The following is a 19,882-nucleotide window of genomic DNA, read 5'->3' on the forward strand; positions in this document are numbered from 1 at the left end:
AACACTGATGTGCATATAAGTATCTTTAGACTGCAACCGTGTCATATTTCTCTGCATTACATTTGTAATGGGTGAGTAAAACCATTATTTTGTGTATGTTTAAATATTCATTAGATAAAACACTAGCAAAACAAACAAACCACCAACAGCAATGGCATACTTTTAATAAATAGCTTTACTTTTCATTCCTATATACAAGTACTTTACAGCAAAACCCAGGAGAGAAGAGTACATCTGCCTCACAGGAATGGTGTGTTCCATAGCGATCCAAATTTATCACAGATAAATGTGGTGGTATGGGTAGCAAGACAGTGTCTGACCCCACCTTGATATCCATGAATGTATATGTTCATGTTCAGCCTCATCTGAAAATACCATATCTGTGTCTCATCATTCATGCCTGTTCTCATTTGGAGATGCTTTTTGGCTTGACAAATGTCTAACAGGCTATTTAATAGAAAGAATAATAATAAAACTGCAACATTGCCTTCAAGCACTACCATATTTTGACTGTAGCACCCAAAGAAAAATATGGCTGATGCTTCTCATGAGCCTAACACTTTCTTTTTTGGGGAAAAGGAGTGGTACGTGTACACTGATGTGCTCACATGCAAATCTTGATCCTTCTTCTGTGAGCATATGCTGCTGCCTTATATTCAGTCAGACCAGTAGTCTTTCCATATCAGTAGCCCCTAATAACAGGCCTCTTGCAAATATGTTTTCCAATTCTACTATTACAAATGTCAAGGCTAGAGTCTGGCACCTTGTGTATGTAAAGCACTTCTTGGTTTTACTGCTACATTCCACCTTTCTTTTATGGAATCAAAGGCAGCAGTTCACAGGCTCCTTAAGCAGTCCTTCCATGAAGATACTGGCCACACTTGGTATTGCTTAGCTTCAATAGTGCTGGTTTATTCTGTGCTCTACAGAACCATGTGCTATGTCAGTGTGTTATGCCAAAGATTTTTCGCAGCCTCAGGCAAAAGGCATAGTGCCTCCTATCAATTTATCTGCTGAACTCAACTGGATCAGCAACTGACCCTTCAAAACTGGCAATAGGACAATGCCATTATCACAGGTGATAGCAGCAAACTAATTTAGGTAGCTTTAGTACAGACCATTTGATGCACACATATACCCCTGAAAAGAAGAAAATGGTGGGTTCAGGAGTAATAGCTAGGAGCTACTACTGCTGCTGCCTACCAGGATCCCCTGCTGGAGGCTCTTTGCTCACTATGCCTAATGGCAGGGGCAAGATTTTTGTGCAGCTACCATTAATCTCAATGGGGATGTGCCCATACAGACCTTTCTCAGCCGTTACATTAATTTCTTCTTCTTAGGCTCTGTTGTTAAGCTGCAGCTCACCTAGTACAGCAGTGGGTAGGGCTGCCCCATGATAGAACTCACTTGTATGTAAAGAGGTGCAATGTGGTGCAGGAGAGATTCAGAATGGGAATCGCTCCTGACTCACTATACAGATGCCAGCACTATAAATGGTGCATGTTTGCAATGCTGGTTGTATAGGCAAGTTTTGGAATTCAGTGTGCAACTTGGACTATGGTTTGTGCACACCTCCCATGTGCAGTGGGTTCTGTGGATTTCCAGTGGGGCAGGGAAAAGAAAGAAGGCACTGTGATGCCAGGCCTCAATAAAGCCCCCTTAACTATAGGCTGGGGTTTTAGCTTGGAGCTTCCTTTTCTTTCTTTGTTCTGTCTGGAGGCACAGAGAATCAGTTTTGGTTTATGGCGTAGTACATTTCCACTACCCAACCTATATCCCCCTAAAGTGGCACAAATGAATCACCTGAAAACACATACATTTTGTACCTTACCATTCCCCAAGCTATGTGTTACAGGACTGTGATAATAATCCAACTGCTCTCTGAAGTGACAGACAAATGGGAGATTATCTCTCACAGTAATGCTACAAGCTGGGATCCAAAGAGCTATAGGCAGACCTTTCACTCCACCATCAGCCTTCTGATAGCTCTGCACCAAAACTAGAAGCAAAGAATTCAGACTTTCAGAGTTAACTCCTTTCTTTCCTACGAAGGAATCCATGCTCATGGAAAGCCACTCAAGAGCTGCTCTGTTACAGCACAAAGAAATCTGGAAATCTCCCAAGAAATGTCCTGAAGCTGTTTAACCACATATATGGAAACAGCTGAATTTGTGGATTGAGCTCTTTGGATCTCAGTTGACAAGCATGCTCATGGAATGTGAATAAGGCAGAACTTGTATGGTAGGCACCCAAACATGACCCTGAAATGTAAAATTCATACACGAATGGCTGAAGAACACAAAATTCTGAAAAATAATACTGCTTTTCTTTCCCTTCCTCTGTTGCTAATATACACTATGTACACGGCAGCTGCAACTTTGAATCGTACTATTAATCATTTTATAGATATAAATTAGCAATACAATTTGTTGTTCCATGGTAAAAAATATTTTGCAGAAATGTAAAAGTTTGGTTCCTCTGATTGGTTGCCTTTCCCCATTCTCTACCCCCTCAAACAACATTCCTTTTATTTTTCTTTATGTTTAGTTAATTAATAATATATCTTTTGGGTTTTTTTTAAAGCAGCTGATGTACAACATAGATTTCTGGTTGGCAGGAAAGGGCCAGCCCACCCAACTACCTGCTTTCTTGTGTCATTTTGGAGTTTCCCTTTGAAATATGCAGGTAACCAGATACTGAGGGAGGGGAAGAAAGAAAAGAAAAAGAGAGGAAGGATGGATTTGACTGCAAAGTGAACCTGCACTTTCCCCCACTCTCCATTTCAGTTACTGATGTTGAGAGTCCTGCACTTGGAAATTTTGCATGCACCATGATACTGGGAACGAAACAACAAGACGACCTCCACTTTCATTAACCCTCTCTTTCCCCACTCTAAGTTTCATCTTTCCACAGTTGAAACCCTTGGAAGCTGCCACCTGTCAGTTTGCTTCTCATTTCTCCTTGAGGTTCTGTGTGGAGAATGAACATCAGCTGAGCTGTTATTTTCCACTATGGTTGGACTGCTATCTAATGAGGTTGAAGAACTGTGGGTAAGGAGATGGCCACTTTTGGTTGGTGGCTGGTATGGCATTGCCACTGATCCAGAAGTCGTGTTTCTTGCTTGGTTCTTCACTCTTCGCTGCAGTGGACTGATGACTCTGGACCTGCTGTGGGTCTGAGGAACAAGTGCATGGGTGTCTTCTGCCAAGGACATCCTGCCCAAAGAACCTGGACCCTCAGACTGAGGTGAGAGTAAAGATGTTGGACCAACCAAAGTCTTAGGTGGGTCACCATGGGTAACTATGATTTCCTCTTCAGTTTCTGCGGCTTCACTCAGGAAAGGAGGTGGCAGGGTGCTACTACGTTTGCTGCAAGACTCACAGCACAGCTTTTTGTAGCCTGGGATTGAACAGTACCGGGCAAGCACCTCCATCTGGCAGAAGATGGATTTATCTCCTTGGCAAGGTTCATCTGGAAAAGAAAAAAACACCATGAATTAGGAGTGGCATTTTGTTGAGAAGCAAGGTATAACTCAAATGGAACTGCATCCTGAATAGTCTAAACTCTCAATACATGTTTAGGTGAATTAAGTTTTTGTACTCTAATGGAGCAAAGGCATTACAATCAAAGAAGCTCCATGCCACTAATTCCAAAAGGAATGCATTCCACTGATTTTGATAAGTCTCAGTCCTAGGTGCTATTGAGATTTAAGACAGAGTATTAAAACCAGTGGAACTTAACTGGAACATAAATGCCACTAATTTCACTAATTTCAGTGAGATTGCTTTAAAAATCAGAGAGCCGGTGTGGATAGTAGTTTGAGTGTTGGACAACTCTGGACACCAGAGGTTTCAATTCCCACTTGGCCATGGAAACACACTGGGTGACTTTGGCCTAGTCACACTCTCAGAAAAAGCCAAAGGAAAACTGTTTTTGAACAAATCTTGCCAAGAAAATCCCATGGTAGCTTGTCTTTAGGGTCACCATATGTTTGAAACAACTTGAAAGCACACAACAACACAAAAACCTTAAACATCACTGTACATAATTGCTGTGATCCTGTTGGTGTTATACTCATGGGTAATTATTCTAACACATGCACATCTACTTTGATGTACAGTACCTAGCTGACCGCTGTGCAACTACGGTTGTAATCCTTTATTAATTTCACTCTTGATGGAAGGAACAAATAATTTGAGCAATTTTCTTCCCAATGCAAGCAAGTCCTTGAAAGCAGGACTAATATTATCCATAGAGTAATTGCTGCATCCACTGCAGAAAATGCTGTTTTCTGTTGGAAAATGCCTGTTTTCAACGACTTTTTCACAGCAGGAAGAAAATTACTAAAATTACTCATTACTTCCTTTAGCAAAACAATTGCAGCCCTACAATCTCCTTACTGGAATAATTGGGATGAATATACAAACTGGGTGGCAGTAGCTGGGGAAGTGAGGAGAATCCAAAAGAACATGATTTCTTCCACCTCTAGGCAGCTGCCTGCAACTCTTTCAGGATATCAGCTGTTCCCACCTGCTCTAATCTAAGCTTAATAACACTGCTTTTAAAAGTCAAAGAGCTCTAAATGTACACCTTGGGAGGACACTTTCATTGAGTGGCTTCTAAAGGTCAGATTAAAGGCATATTTTTACAAAGTCCCCTATGATTACACCATCATTTGAAAATCAATTTATGCTGTGCCTTATTGCTGAGCTGAGAGACCCATTTTAAAGTGGAGTATTACATCTTTGTCCCCCAGCATTCACACCTTTTTTTACCCCCGCAAATACATCTGCAGATACTTCATCTAGAAGCAATTTTTAACCCGAGGGAAACAGGATGGACGGATCAATCCCTTGTCCATTAGGAAGGCAAACTGGGTTGACCTTTGGACAGTAAATAGGACAACTTGAAGAAAAATTTAGACAATATGAGCTGCTATGAGAAAGAGGACATTTTTCTGATGGTAAGGGACCGGATCTTGTCTGATTCTGGAAGCTAAGCCGGGTCAGCTCTGGTAAGTACTTGGATAGGAGACTCCCAATGAAAACCAGATGCTGTAGTCTATATATCAGAGGCAGGAACTGAGTATTCCCCATGCCTAAGAAAATTACAAAATTCATGGGGCTGCCATAAATTAACAGGCAACAAATACGCACATACACAAACACACAAATACACGTTAGAGAAAATGGAGAGGATCCTACATCATACTGGCAGAGTACACATCACCACTGGCATATTTAGGGCAGGTAGAGAGAGAAAAGATGGCAATGGTAAACCCCCTCTGAAGAAACCTGCCAAGAAAAGTCTGAAACGACTTGAAGGCCAACAGCAGCAGCAACAACAAGACAGACAGAGGTGTCAGAAGCCTCTCTGTCTACCTGGTTGTTTCTCCTAATGCCCGGCATAGCCCTCACCCCCAAACCAACCAAAACAAGGGGGGAAAAAAGACGACAAAGTCAATAGTAGGTCTAAAGTCACTTTTGGGGGATAAATTTGGCCCAAAATGGGGCAGTGAGGGCTGTTGTGGGTCTGTGGTGGTGCAAATTAACCTTCATACTTACTCAAAGACTCTTGAAACCCAGACCTGCAAAAGATCTCAGGTCTGGTACAAGATTATTAAATAAGGAGAGGGGTTGTAAATAAGGCTGCATCTACACTGCAGAATTAATGCAGTTTGACACTGCTTTAACTGCTATGACTCTGCTATGGAATTCTGGGATTTGTAGTTTTGTGTGATATTTAGTCTTCTCTGTCAGAGAACTCTGATGCCACAACAAACTACAAATCCAAGGATTCCATAGCATTGAGCCATGATAGTTAAAGTGGGATCAAATTGCATTAACCCGGCAGTGTGGCAGGAGCCATTGCATTTTAAAATTTGCTTGCAGGTTTTTAAACATCTGACTAGAGTACCTCAGTGTTACTGTTGTTTTTTTTTAATTTAATGTGTTTTTTATCAGGGTTGTATTGTTTTTATTATTTTTGGTGGATCTGTGTGTGTGTGTGTGTGTGAGAGAGAGAGAGAGAGAGAGAGAGAGATATTCACTTGGAAACTTTTATCTTGAAGGATATGTCAATTTATAAAACAAACAACAAAGAAAGTAAAGATGAATTAAGAATCATGAGGGAATTAAATTTCACTATTAATCCATTATTATTATTATTATAATGAATGTTTTTTTGTATAAATCATTGTATCAATCCATAATTATTTTATTAATGGAGTTAATAACGCCAACTTCAAAATTAAGAAAATTCCCAGGGTGGCTTCTGCTTTTCAAAACTGAAGAATAACAGTTAATATTGGTGTTGAAAGAAGTCACTCAACACAGATCCTTAAAACAGCAATGAAATGAAAAATTTCAAAAGATTTCTTTTTTAAAAATGTCAAAATGTACAGAAAGGGATCCCACAACCCTTTATTGTTTTAAGACGCAGCTGTGCATCTTACCATCACCTCTTTTAGAGATTATATTTAATTTAGGATTCCACTTCTTCATTGCACTCTATTATATGACTATTAGATCTCTGTCCCTTTCTTCTTCAAAAATGTGTCAGTGTGAAATTTATTCAAACAGTATTAATTTAAAAAGCATAAAGAAGTTTCTCATCTACTCTCTAAACCAGATATGGTCAACCATGGAGTTCTATTTGCTGGTGGATTGCAGCTCCCACCATCCCCAGCCTAGCAAAGTCAAGGGGGAATGACCCTAATGGTGCCATCTTGCATTTGGAAGACCACAGTTACCCACTTCTGCTTGAACATTCCTTGGAGGTGCATTCACTTCTACACACACACACACTGGGCATTTTTGCCTCATTGCGCTTAAGCAATGCTAATTACTGCAAGTCATATGAGTGGCAAAACAAATGGGTTTTATCTCCCCTCCACCTCGTTTCATTTGTTGCAAGATGTAATCTTGAATTTTCCAGTTTCATAAATTATTTTTCTGCTTCTAGGCAAAACAACAATTTCAAGAGATTGGCAAGCATTCTCAGAACATAACAGAACATTAACAGCATCCTGAGCCAAGCTAGATGTGAATTTGGAAGTTGTGTAATGAGCCCTCCTACGGTTTTTGTATTGCTTTCTTGTTTGTTTGTTTGTCAATGGTAGAGCTACATAGGAGGGGAAGAGATATTTGGACTGGGACTGAAAAGCTAGCGGGTTTAACCCTTATTCTCCTGTTATTTTCCTGGTCTAAAATCCCTCTGTCCTTAGTGCATACATCCCATATTTTTGTATGTAAATTAATAAATTGTAATGTAAAGTCGAAGACTTTCATAGCCTGCATCCATAGTTTTTTGTGGGTTTTTTGGGCTATGTGGCCATGTTCTAACAGAGCAGAGAAAGAAACTCTGCTGGAACATGGCCACATAGCCCAAAAAACCCATAAAAAACTAATAAATTGTAGCCCAGCTATCTAGAGCTTGGAGGACAACTCCCAGAACTTCAAAATTAGGAGGAACTTCCTGACAGTAAGGGCTGTTTGACAGTAGAACACATTCCCTCAGAGTGTGGTGGAGTCTCCTTCTTGGTCTTTAAGCAGAGGCTGGATGGCCATCTGCCAGGGATGCTTTGATTGAGAGTTCCTGTATGGCAGGGGGTTGGACTGGATAGCCCTTCTGGTCTCTTCCAGTTCTACAATTCTATGAACCTCGAAATCAACACAGGCATCGGCTAAGCCATGTTGGTTGGAGAATTCTGGGAGTAATAGGCCCTAAAGGGATCTACATACACCCGGTTTCTTAATATCTACTTTTAACTGCTTTGGCACTAACTCCAATGGTGTCTGTATTCAGAGAGATCTTGTAGCACCTTTGAGACTAACTGAAAGAAAGAAGTTGGCAACATGTGCTTTCATAGACTTAAGTCTACTTCCTCAGATGCATTTGGTGGAGTGGAAAGCCAGCTACTCCACCAAATGCATCTGAGGAAGTAGACCCAAGTCTACCAAAGCTCATGCTGCCAACTTCTTTCATTCAGTTAGGGTCAAAGGTGTTGCAAGATCTCTCTACATACTGATTCTACGGACTAACACGACTGTATCTTTGAATTCCAATGCTCTCTCTTGGCTTCCATGCCCATGGGATGGTGAATTATTCTAGGGTTTAGGAACTATCCACGGTGCTGAAGCCAATGTCCAAAAGGGTTTCCTTGACAGGCTTCTTTAAAGGTTGCAAACTGTCAACTCAGGCTCATTGGTTTGTGTGATTATGTATTCCTGCATGGCAGGGGGTTGGACTGGATGACCCTTGTGGTCTCTTCCAACACTATGATTCTATGATCAGGTCACAGCCGCAATGGCCCCAGGCCCAAGGGGATAATCTGCAGACTCTTCCTGTCAAACGGTCTGAAGATAACATGCAAACCTCATTATTATCATTTTCCCTTTCCCTATTTGCTTTTTAAAAAATAAAATAAAAAGGGGTTCACAATAATTGGCTCTCCAAATGCTTCGAATTTCTGGCCTCAGAATTCCTGGCCATTGGTCCTGCAACTTCTGGGAGGTGGAAATCTAAAAGTTTGACAGCCACTGTTTCAGAAAGTTTGCACACAGATATTTTTCTGGGGGGTTACTTTCCGGGTGGCTTAACAAAGATAATGTCACAACATGGAGTTCAGAATTTGTCTTAAAAGAGTGTACAGTGACCTCCAGGTGTGCGACTTTGACTTTTGTGGATTTGGTTATTCACAGATTTGATTAATATGTCCTCTTTAGGAATTTCTAGGTCCTCCAGCACACTCTGCCAAGATGGAGGTGAGATGGAGAATCTAGAGATGTCTAGAGAGAACAATTCTCTAGGCATTTATAGGTCTTCCAGTGTGATTCTATAGTCATGCTCTGGCTCATGTTGACCACTGATTTTTCTGGAGAACGTAGAGATTTCTAAAGAGGTGTTTTCTCAGGTAAAAAGAACAGTGTTTTATTTGCAGTTTTCCCTCTTTCGTGGGAGTCCTATGCTCCAAACCCCAGCAAATGTGGAGGACCTACTGTATAACCCAGTGCACACTTCTTATATGGCTGGATTCAATGGTTAAAACACATGCCATTTCTTCACAAATCAAGTAAAATCCCCCATGGCAGCTGGGGGAAATAAATGCAATAACACACATTCGGTTTGCGAAACTAGCTTGCTAAGTGTACAACAGTATCTTGGTTTGTATCTAGAAAGAAGTTTTGGTTGTCTGAGGGATGCTACTTGAGTTCTCCTTCTTTACTCTGAGCCAGGAATGCATGAGGGACAAATAGAATAGTTTTATAAATAATGTTCTTTTAAAAAAGAGAGCGACAGATAGAAAAATACAATTTCTCCTAGAAGAAAACCCATGTTCATATAGCAGGCAACTCTTTGCTTCCCTCTGGTGTCCAAATGGTGAGAAAACACTACAGGTTTCATAAAGTTACGCTTTCTTCTTCAAGGCCTGTTTCTGCAGGTTGGGAAAATAACACTTCCAGAGGTTAACCAAAATAAAACATATGGACAAGGATGGGAAAACTGTGGCCCTCCAGGTGTTTATGCACAGCATGCCCCACCATCTTTAACCATTCTCTCTATTGGATAGTTTTGATGGGAGCTGCAATCCAACATCATCTGGAGTGACACAAATTCCTCACCACTTGTTTTAGATAAATCTAGAAAGCCAGTGTAGTGTAGTGGTTTAAGCATTGGACTACAACTCAAGAGACCAGGATTTGACTCCCTGCTCAGCCATGAAAGCCAATGGGCGACCTTGGGCAAGTCACACTCCCTCGGCCTCAAGAGGATGGCAATGGCAAACCCTCTCCGAAGAAATTTGCCAAGAAAACCCCATGATAGGCTCATCATAAGAAACAACTTGAAAGCATCCAACAATATTACTGCCTGTTGTCCTAGATACCATTGCACCTAGGCAACAGTGGACTCCTCTTGTTCCTACTATTTTTATGGTGTGTCTTCTCAGGACATCCTTTCACATTACAGAATGATAGCCCTGTGTTTCACTTTTGAGAGGCATGGGAACATCCTATGGGATATTGGGATTTGCATTTAAAAATTTTGTTAGAAAAAGAATTCTCAGCCAGAGAGCTACAGTTCCTCACCAAACTTCAAATCTCAGGATGACATGGGATAGAATTATGTCAGTTAAAGGTGAAACCATTGTGTTGTAACTATGTAGTATGAAAAGGCCAAGAGAGAGAACTTTTCTCCAGATGCAGGAGGGAATCATGGTAGTTGATTTGCCTTTCCAAGATCCTGTGTCAATTTCAATCCCTGGCACCTCTAGTTATAGTGGTGGATGTCAGGATAGAGCTCTGTTCTGAGAAAATGAATGACAGCTAGTGGCTTCACTGCCCTACTATGTCAGTAGGGCAGTGAATCTACTATGGGTTCTAGTCCTGAATTTCAGCACCTTTAATATTCATGGTAAAGTCCAGGGTGGCTTCACCATCCTAATGACACACTGGAGAGTTAGGATAGAAAATACTGGCCTAGATAGGTGATTAATTTGAACTGCTATAAGTAAGGTTTCTATATCTGCTGGAAAATATTCTGTTAGCTAGGTCAGTGCATTTTTTTGTCCAAGGGAGAGGTTGTATTTCCCCATATGAATCAGTTTGGGCTATGAGATCTCTGGGAGAAGGCTTTCTCAGCCCCACCATCCTAATAGCTGTGTGTGGTAAGGATGTGAAAGAAGTGTCTTTGGTGGCTGCTCCCACTTTCTGAACCTCTTATTGAGAGGGTGGTCTGCTCCCTATTATATTTCTGTAGGGAGGCAATCAAAATTGACTGGCTGTTGAGGAACAAGCTTCTAAAGTTGGAGCTGTGTTTTTAACACACACACACACACACACACACACACAATGTCTTTTAAAATAGCTTTTAATTTTACTGTGCTTTAATATCAGAAATAAGAAGAACAGTTGTTTTAGCAACAATTGTTAGTTACTGGGTGTTTCCAGATGAAACTTTTATAGTCTCTCAATACTATTTCATTCATAGTGTGTGGGCAATCCAGACAGGGATGTTTGTAACCCTTCCATGTTCCACTATTACAGAATCATAGAATCATAGAGTTGGAAGGGACCTCAAGGGCCATCCAGTCTAACCCCCGCCATGCAGGAATATGCAATCAAGGCACCCCTGACAGATGGCCATCAGCCTCTGTATAAAAACCTCCAAAGAAGGAGACTCACTACACTCTGGGGCAGCTTATTCCACTGTTGAACAGCTCTTACTGCCAGGAAGTTCCTTCTAATATTTAGGTTCAATCTCTTTTCCTGTAATATGAATCCATTGCTCCATGTCCTAGTCTCAGGAGCAGCATAAAAGAAGATTGCTCCATCTTCAGTACAACTTCCTTTCAGGTATTCAAATATGGTTATCATGTCAGCTCTTAACCTCACTCCCCCAGGTTAAATACCTTTCCTTCTTTCCACTAAAATAAATGAAAGAAAGAGAAAAAAGACAGATTAACAAGGTTTTTGGCTTCCTTTTCATTGTTAGCAAGAACTGTCAGCCCAGAAGCACTCATTACTGGTACAAAGGAACTGTGTTGTAAATACCAAAAAGTAGACAATCCCATCTTAATTAACCAGGGGTAATGTTTTGCTTACCATTACACGGGGGAAGCTTGCACACTCTCACAGACTCTGGCTTTTCTCCATCACATTGGTTACCAGTACGGCATAAGACCTGCCTGGACTCTGTTCCTTCACCGCAGGTCACAGAACACTATGGAGAAAAGCAACAAAGTACCACAGAGAAGAATAAATTTTGGCAATCATATCCTTAACTAGATGAGTAAAGGCTGTTTCATAGGGCTGGGAAAGAAATTCACTTTAACCAAGGTTTTTCTTTAAAAAATTCATTCCATTCATTTTCTAAGAGATCATTTATAACAGGAGGCACATTATTTTGAATAGCAAGGAAGCTCAAACATCAGATTCATATATTCTGGAATATATGCAAGTAAAGGCAAAACTTAAAATGTGCATATTTTAAAAAAGAGCCAGCACAGTAGTGGTTTGAGTGCTGGATTAGGACTCTGGGAGACCAGGGTTCAACCCCTGCGAACTTATGGAAGCCCACTAGGTGACCTTGGACAATTCATGCTCTTTCAGCTTCAGAGGAACACAATGAACACAGAGGAACACCCTTTCAAGAAAACCCTAGGATAAGGTCATTATAAGCTGGCATTGACTTGAAGGCGCATAACAACAACACAAACCCATTTTATTTAGTGGGGAACACATTCAGTTTCAATGCATACCTAAAAAGCAAGGCATGAATAATGGACAAATTGGGGGAAATGTATACCAAATACTAGGAATAGAAAGAAATATAATTGGACCTAACAGTGTCAATGACAATAGCATTTGTACACCTTCTATCTTGTTACTTTTGGTGAGAAAATGTGCACCTTTCCATCAGCATGTGCACATTATTGAGGCTTGCAAATATATTTTGTACTGTATATATTTTGAAATAATCATGGTAGAAATGCACATGGTTTAGAAAAAAATGCAGAAAAATGATTCAGTTAAGTGGGAAAATAATTATAGCAAAAAATAAGATTAATTGTGCAAACAAAGATGGAATTTAGTTAGTGTGTAAAAGAAATGCCCAAATTTCAGTACCGAAAATAAATACAGACTGAATCTCCTTTATCTAAAATGTTTGGGATCAGAAGTGTTTGGGATTTCAGTTGTTTCAAAATTTTGGAATATTTGCCTATATGGCTTGGGCCCAGGATACCTAAAGGACCGCCTCTCCCCGTACATTCCGCCTTGCACCCTCAGAACGTATGGGCAGCAATTACTGAAGGTGCCTGGGGCGAGATTATCCTCCACTACACGGAGGACATATTCCACTGCTGCCCCAGCCCTTTGGAATACGCTGCCCATTGAGCTCCGCTCGACTACCACCCTGGCCCAATTCAGGAAGGACCTGAAAACCTTCCTGTTCCAACAGGCATTCCCCGAATAAAATCCTGTGGGCCTCCTTCCTCTTCCGTGGCCAAGAGGTTGGGCTATGGGGCTTTTTTGCCTGTTATTTTTCTTGTTGTAAGATGGCTTTGATACTCTGTATTTTAATGTTTTTGTATGAATGTTTTAACTTTTGTTGTAAGCCGCCCTGATCACAGGAAGGAGCGGGATAGAAATAAAAACTTTATTTATTTATTTATTATACATTATAAGATACTTTGCAGATGGGCCCCAAGTCTAAGCACCAAATGCATTTCTGTTTCATATACATCTTATATACATAGCCTGAAGATAATTTTATATAACATTTTTAATAATTTTGTGCTTGAAACAAAGTTTGTATACACTGAACCAACAGAAAGCAGAGGTGTCACTATCTCAGCCACCAATGGAAAAAGCTTGGGTTTTTGGAATATTTCATATTTTGAAATTGCAGATAAGGAAGACTCAGACTGTAGAAAATCTCACAAACCATGATGAAACAAGGAAGAGAAGAAAATGCAAACGGGATTCAAAGAAGGTCAATGGAACTGGGAATGAGAAATGTTCACATGCCCTACTAAAAGCATACACCTTTCTGTACAGTTCTAGCACTTACAATGGAGTTCCTACATCCGCAAAGAACAGCTGGCTCTGGGATTTTTAACCATTTCACTAGTTGTCAATAACTTAAACATAGAAGACATGGGGTGCTTACTGGACTCCACGGCCATGTCTTCCACTGAGCAGGACATGGAGTTCTGTTACAAGGCCTACGACTCTCAGGTCTATCCCCACTGCAGTATTTAAAATGCACAGAGCGGTTTGCACTATCGTGAAGCGGCTGAATGCAACGGACTGTTCGGATTTGATAACCAGCAGTCCCACAGGTTTTGGTGCAGTGCTCCCATTCCTCCGTAACCCAGCTGGGGAGGGAAAAAGAAGAGCTATTGAGCTGAAAAATGGTAAACAACTCCAAATACTGATTGCATGCATACACAAATATTTGATGATTCATTAATAACTGAGTTTCCTGAGAGAAGAGTTCTACAGATAGGAGCAAATGGGTTTTAATAATGTATCGATAGATCTACAACCAATTTGGTGACTAAAAAGAGAAAAAGCTTGTGTGGGAGATATAATTTTCCATAATACCATGTTTAGCACATCCGATTTCTTCCCATCTCAGCTATGAAACAGGGACCAATTTTCCCCACTTGCTAAGACACCAACCAAATGTGGAAAAAGCAAAATATCAACAGCAAAGTTTACAGCAAAATCTCAGCTTTGCCTGTTAGGCAAAGGAAACTCCTGAGTGAAATTCACTTCATCAAACATGGTTTTCATTCCCAAGTGAATTGTTTTATACTGTTTAATTTTGCTTTGGTTCTGAATTTCTCCATTATTTATTATATGTCTCTTACAGTTTGAGTTTACTGTGGATGATAATTCACCCAATCTAATTCATATTTCATGGACTTCTACATGGATGCAAGCACAGTCATGCTTTGGAAAGTGCACTTTTGTGGTGCCATCCTCATCTTAAATGCCGTATACAAAAATGTGGACATTAAGAAAACTTATTTACAATATAGAGATATCTCCTAATATCCACATACAAAAAATTGTATTTGAACACATGGGAAAGCTGCATTAAAAGTGAATGCAAATGTGTGTCTGTTTTAATTGTGTAGTTACATGAAAACTGTATGCCACAGTCCTATGGCTACAATAAAGGTGTAAAGAATATTTGAACATTTTATCCTTGAGAATGGCTATTTTGGCATTCTGAGAAGCTGCTTCCAAATATGATCAACTACTCTATGATATTTTTTGCAGTTCAACATTTTTTGTGAACATTTTATTTCCACCCCAATAATAATAATAATAATAATAATAATATAGCAATGGCTTTTATTACTGTTTATTTCTTTAAAGTATTTATTTATCAACTCTCAGTCTGCCTGAGTCCTTGAGGTGATGCATGACAGATAAAAAGATTATTTAAAACTTTAAATATAAACAGATAAACCAGATAAAAACATTAATTAAAAAAACACTAGGGGTGCAGTTACGCTACGAAAACAATGCAGTCTGACACCACTTTATGTGCTGTAGCTGCATCCTACAGAATCCTGGGATTTGTAGTTTTAAACGGTCTTTATCCTTTTCTGCCAAAGAGTGCTGGTGTTTCACAAAACTACAAATCCAGGGGTCTATGGGATGGAGCCATGGCAATTAAATTGGTGTCAAACTACATTATTTCTCCAGTGTAGATGCTCCTAGGGTAGATGCATCCCTGGAGAGGTTTCATCCACAGGGTTGGCATGAGCTGGGGTCGACCTGAGGGCAGTTAACAACAAACAACCCCAGATGCTCCTAGAAACAGTTCTGTTAAAATAGTTTGGGAAAAAAACAGCATTTACACAGCCAAAGCAGCCACTCCAGTTTTAAGGGCCAAAGGTCATATGAAATAACACAAATGTAGCTGCCCTCTGGAAACTCAAGAAGGATGCAGCCAGACTGACTTCTTTGGCCTTGGGAAGGACTTCTGCAGACACTGTGCTCCTATGGAGAAAGCCCTGACATGTACATTCAATGAGGTGATGGACATGCAACAGTGCTTTTATTGAGGACCACAAATTTCAGGCAAGGGCTTCTGAAAGCAGGCAGTTGTTCATATATTCAAAACAATTTTCATATGTTTGTGTGTGAGTGTTAAAAGTTTTGCCTAGCCGGGAGAAAATATTTGGAATACTTTGCTCTTACAGGGAATGACAAAACCAATTATGACTGTGTTACTAGACACATGTGAAACTGAGATGAGATATCAAAAAGTTACTTTTCTGGACTACTGCAGCAAAAAAAACTGTTCCAAGCTCTGAAACTGAAGTGGAAATAGACTGATTTGCCCATCCCTAGCAGGGTCTTCAGCAAAGTTGCAAGACAGTGAATAGCAAAGCCAAGTGCCATTTTGCTGCCCTATGTCACTAGTGCAGACAGGGCATTGAACGCGAGTAGATGCTTACAAGGGCTGTGTGCATTCTTGAAGATTGCACATCCTGCGAATAGGCTTCGGTTTTTTGCTGGCTTCACAGAAGCCACGGTGAACCATTTTGCTATCGCTCTTCCTGCGGCATCCGTATTTGGTGTACTGAAAACCTGTAAGGAAAAAAAATTGTCATGAATTTCATGTTGGGTGAAAACAGCAGGCAAAAATTAATAGCGCTGAAAGTGAAAAAGAAAAGCACACAACGGGAAGTTACAGCTCAACTGTAATCAAACAAGGGGTGTGTGTTAACTACTCAGGAGATCTGATACCTTGGGAATATCATGGCTCAATGATCTAAAAGCTGAACAGATGTGAAATAGCCTTGTATGTCATCAGATACTTCTTAAGCTGGAGAACTGCCTGCAGGCACACTGCCATCATATATGACTTCTCCTATCCTACCTACGTCCCAAATTTCCACACCTCTTAGGTGCACAAATAATATTGGTAGCTTTTCAACCATGGTTAAGAAATCTAGAATAGGCCCACTGGTTTGTGTGGTTCTCCACAATGCAGACTAATTTTGCACAAATCTTTGTGTTATTCTTTCTGACTGGTTTTCTTGCATAGTGGGAAATCCATTTTTCAGCCAGGAGACAAAATACAGTGAAAAAAGTAGACCTGCTAGCATAGCCCCCCAAAGGATTTTAGCCACTGATTGATCCATCCCAACAGGTAGTTCTATCTAGTTATAAAATACACACACACACACACACACACACACACCTAGTTTTACTCCCTTCCCCTCGATAATGAAATAATGAACACATGCCTCCTCCACATGGCTTGGAACACTGTGACCAACTTTTCAAAGCCCACTCAAATGTATCAAGGTCCTCTTGAAGGACATTGTTGCTATTGACATTGGGTACAGAATCCTCATGGATGATGTATTTGTAAGTCAGACTAGACTGAGTGTCATTGTCCTGAGGAATGATCTGTAAAAGAAAAAAAGGGGGGAAAGGAACAATACAAACTCTCAGTCTTGAAAAGTACAACATCTTCCCTACTCCTTCCACTTAGCATTTCTGAAGAAACATGAAAAGCAAGGGCCTAAATCTGATTTCTAATCTCAACTAGAGTGTTCCTAGATAATCACCTATGGAATAATAAATTAACAGTTATGCATATCCCATTGTTTCAGTGGTTCTACTCTACTTACAAAGCAATTGTATTAGCCATTTGCTCTCTCAGTAGATGAAAATCTAAGGGTACACGCTCCATGACTGCTCTGTTACTATGGACTTTTTCTTCTTCTATTGGGGATGGCTGCTTCCTATCACAACTTATCTAGCCCTATTTGGGCTAGAGAAGATCCGTTGATTGATGGAATTTAACTGTACGTTGATCTCCATTCAACAATTGGCTGAATGGGTCTGTTTTAATCAGAACTATGATTCCAGCCAATATGTGTTTATTATTATTGTTAGTCCTATCTAGAATAGATCTATTCGGTCAATAGGATTTATCTATGTGCTCACTCAGTGTTCAACTACTGATGCAGTGGGTCTACTTCATTTAAAACAATTCACTAAGATTTAGATCTATGGCAGCATTACTGGATTAAAGTCCAGCCAGACCCTTGATTTCCTGGCTATTCTAAACTGATCTGACCACAGCTAGGTACATAGTAGTGTGTCCATGGAACCACCTGGAAAACAGCTGATCTGTGCCATCTTGCCAAATGGTTAGGGAGACTGGACATGACCAGTGATAATATAATAATATTAATATTACCAAATTACTCCTCTTTCTTCTCTTGCCTCTTTTATTACTATGACATTACTTGGTTATGTTTACCATCATAGTTGTCATTGTTGTTGCTTCCATTGCTGTTATTTTTCTGATCTTTGGCTTTTGTGGGTTATTGAACAGGAAAATGAGTATTTCACAATTCTCTTTGCCACTTGGTACATCAATACAGATGGTAGGCTTATTCAGTTTGGTAAGTTACCACTCAGCAAATGACCATCTATGTTTATCCAAAGTTTCATTACTTTGCCTAACAGGGTATTGCCACAGCTTAATATTTGGGTAATGTGTGTGGGGATTTCTCACAATGTTGCCACCAAATGTGAAGTTTTCCACTCAGGCAATCCCACCAGTGCTATGAAATATGGGGTCCCCTCCTTTATTCCACCACACTGCCATCAACTGTGAGGATTATTCTCAGGCAATCCCACTGTGGCCAAATGCAAAGCTTCTACCATTTAATCTGCCAAATGTGAAGACTCCTATGATCCCCAATGCAATTACTAGGAGTGAGGGCTTTCTTTGACCCCAACCCTGACACCATGTAAGAACTTCTTCCTGCCCCCCCCCCTATGTGACACCAACTGTGGAGACCATCTAAAGGCCCTCAAGGTACCTATGAGGATTTATGCAACTACTATCCTCAGAGGACACCACTTATATTGATTGCTGTCAGCACAGACAACTTATCCGAATCCAGGATCTCAGATAAATAGTGTTTCAGGAGGCTAAGGTTGTATAGAAACAATCTTTGTTTAAAGACGTTAAGCACAGCCCAACAAATTATTTATTTCTTACATTTAAAACAGCACACATACATTCTCTCACTCTTTATAAGCTAAATCAGATCCTTACCAGTCATTTCAAACTCTCGTCTCAGCCCAACCCTAGTCTAACCAAACCCCATCAAACAATTTTCTCTGCACTCCTTTCAAACCCTAGGCAAACCAACTCCCCATTCATACCAAACCTCCAGTTGTCAATCACAAACTCATTCACCTCAACAGTACATTCCCTCCTCCTCCCTAAAGGAGCCCTAGTTGTGCAGTGGTTAAATGCCTGTACTGCAGCCACTCACTCAAAACCAAAGGTTGCAAGTTCAATACCAGCAAAAGGGCTCAAGCTCGACTCAGCCTTGCATCCTTCCGAGGAGGTGGCTAAAATGATTCCCCAGATTGTTGGGGGCAATTAGATTACAACTGTAAACCACTTAGACACTGTTAGTTTAGTATGAAGTGGTATATAAATGAAGCTGTTTGTTTTTTTGTTAAAGCTCCTTACCTCATCTTCTAATACAGAACCCATAAATCAAGCAACATTTTCAAATACAAACCCATGACATTACAGTGTGTCCTGGGAGTTTCTAATACAGGCCTGACTCACTAAATCAAAGGCAGCCCAATACCTTTATACTGAAAACTGCGGTGTGTTTGACATCCTACATATAAATGATAGTGCTTTGCACTCCTAGGCAAGCAATATAGTGAATTTTGGTTTGTCATCAAACCTCTGATAAACCAGCATTTTCAATTTGGTTGATAACAAGCTGGGCAAAATCATTCTTGAACCACAGCCTAGTGATATTCTCAATAGTTCTGTAATGGAAGAATCTGAACTCTGCTTGGCCTGGGATGCAAGCCACTGGCCCTGTCATCCACACATGACATTTTTATGAAAGAGTGAATGTAGTGTGACTTACCAACACAACAACAGCATCATACAATGGTCCATCAGTCTGAAGTGTCTCTATGTCATCTTCTATGTGGTATTCCCATTCTAAGCCCAGATCAATGAAGGAACGAGAGCTGGACCCCTCTCCTTTACCATTCAGAATATAGTGACCTGTTGCTTGGTTCTTAATGGCTAAAAACAGCAAAACCACAGACAGTTGATCAGCTGCTGTTATATAAATTGTCAGGTGATTATTTCTTTTTCTCACAATAGGTACACAATGTGTGTTTTTTTCTACCCATGGATTTTCTTTTGCTGATCCAGAGCTTCTTAAGAGTATATCTACCTCACACAGCTATACCAGTGTGATATCACTGTAATTGTTCATGGCCCCATGGCACAAAATTCTGAGATGGTTAGGCTGGTGGAGTGCCTACATTTTTCTACTAGAGCT

General features: G+C 40.3%; 1 protein-coding gene across 1 annotated transcript in view; it reads right to left on the reverse strand.

The window, feature by feature from the left end:
• Positions 1 to 170: 170 nt before the first annotated feature.
• ADAMTS3 (ADAM metallopeptidase with thrombospondin type 1 motif 3) overlaps positions 171 to 19,882 on the reverse strand; it is a 143,256-nt gene continuing 123,544 nt past the window's right edge. Inside the window, exons 17-22 of the mRNA XM_042470322.1 lie at positions 19,457 to 19,620; positions 16,778 to 16,943; positions 15,983 to 16,115; positions 13,672 to 13,879; positions 11,604 to 11,721; positions 171 to 3,471 (exon numbers count right to left, since the gene is read on the reverse strand). Of these exons, the coding sequence (XP_042326256.1) occupies positions 2,900 to 3,471; positions 11,604 to 11,721; positions 13,672 to 13,879; positions 15,983 to 16,115; positions 16,778 to 16,943; positions 19,457 to 19,620 (1,361 nt within the window). The 3' untranslated portion in view covers positions 171 to 2,899. The remainder of the gene's footprint in view (positions 3,472 to 11,603; positions 11,722 to 13,671; positions 13,880 to 15,982; positions 16,116 to 16,777; positions 16,944 to 19,456; positions 19,621 to 19,882) is intronic.

Source organism: Sceloporus undulatus, chromosome 5 (assembly GCF_019175285.1).
Source record: "Sceloporus undulatus isolate JIND9_A2432 ecotype Alabama chromosome 5, SceUnd_v1.1, whole genome shotgun sequence".
NCBI classification, from domain to species: Eukaryota; Metazoa; Chordata; class Lepidosauria; order Squamata; family Phrynosomatidae; genus Sceloporus; species Sceloporus undulatus.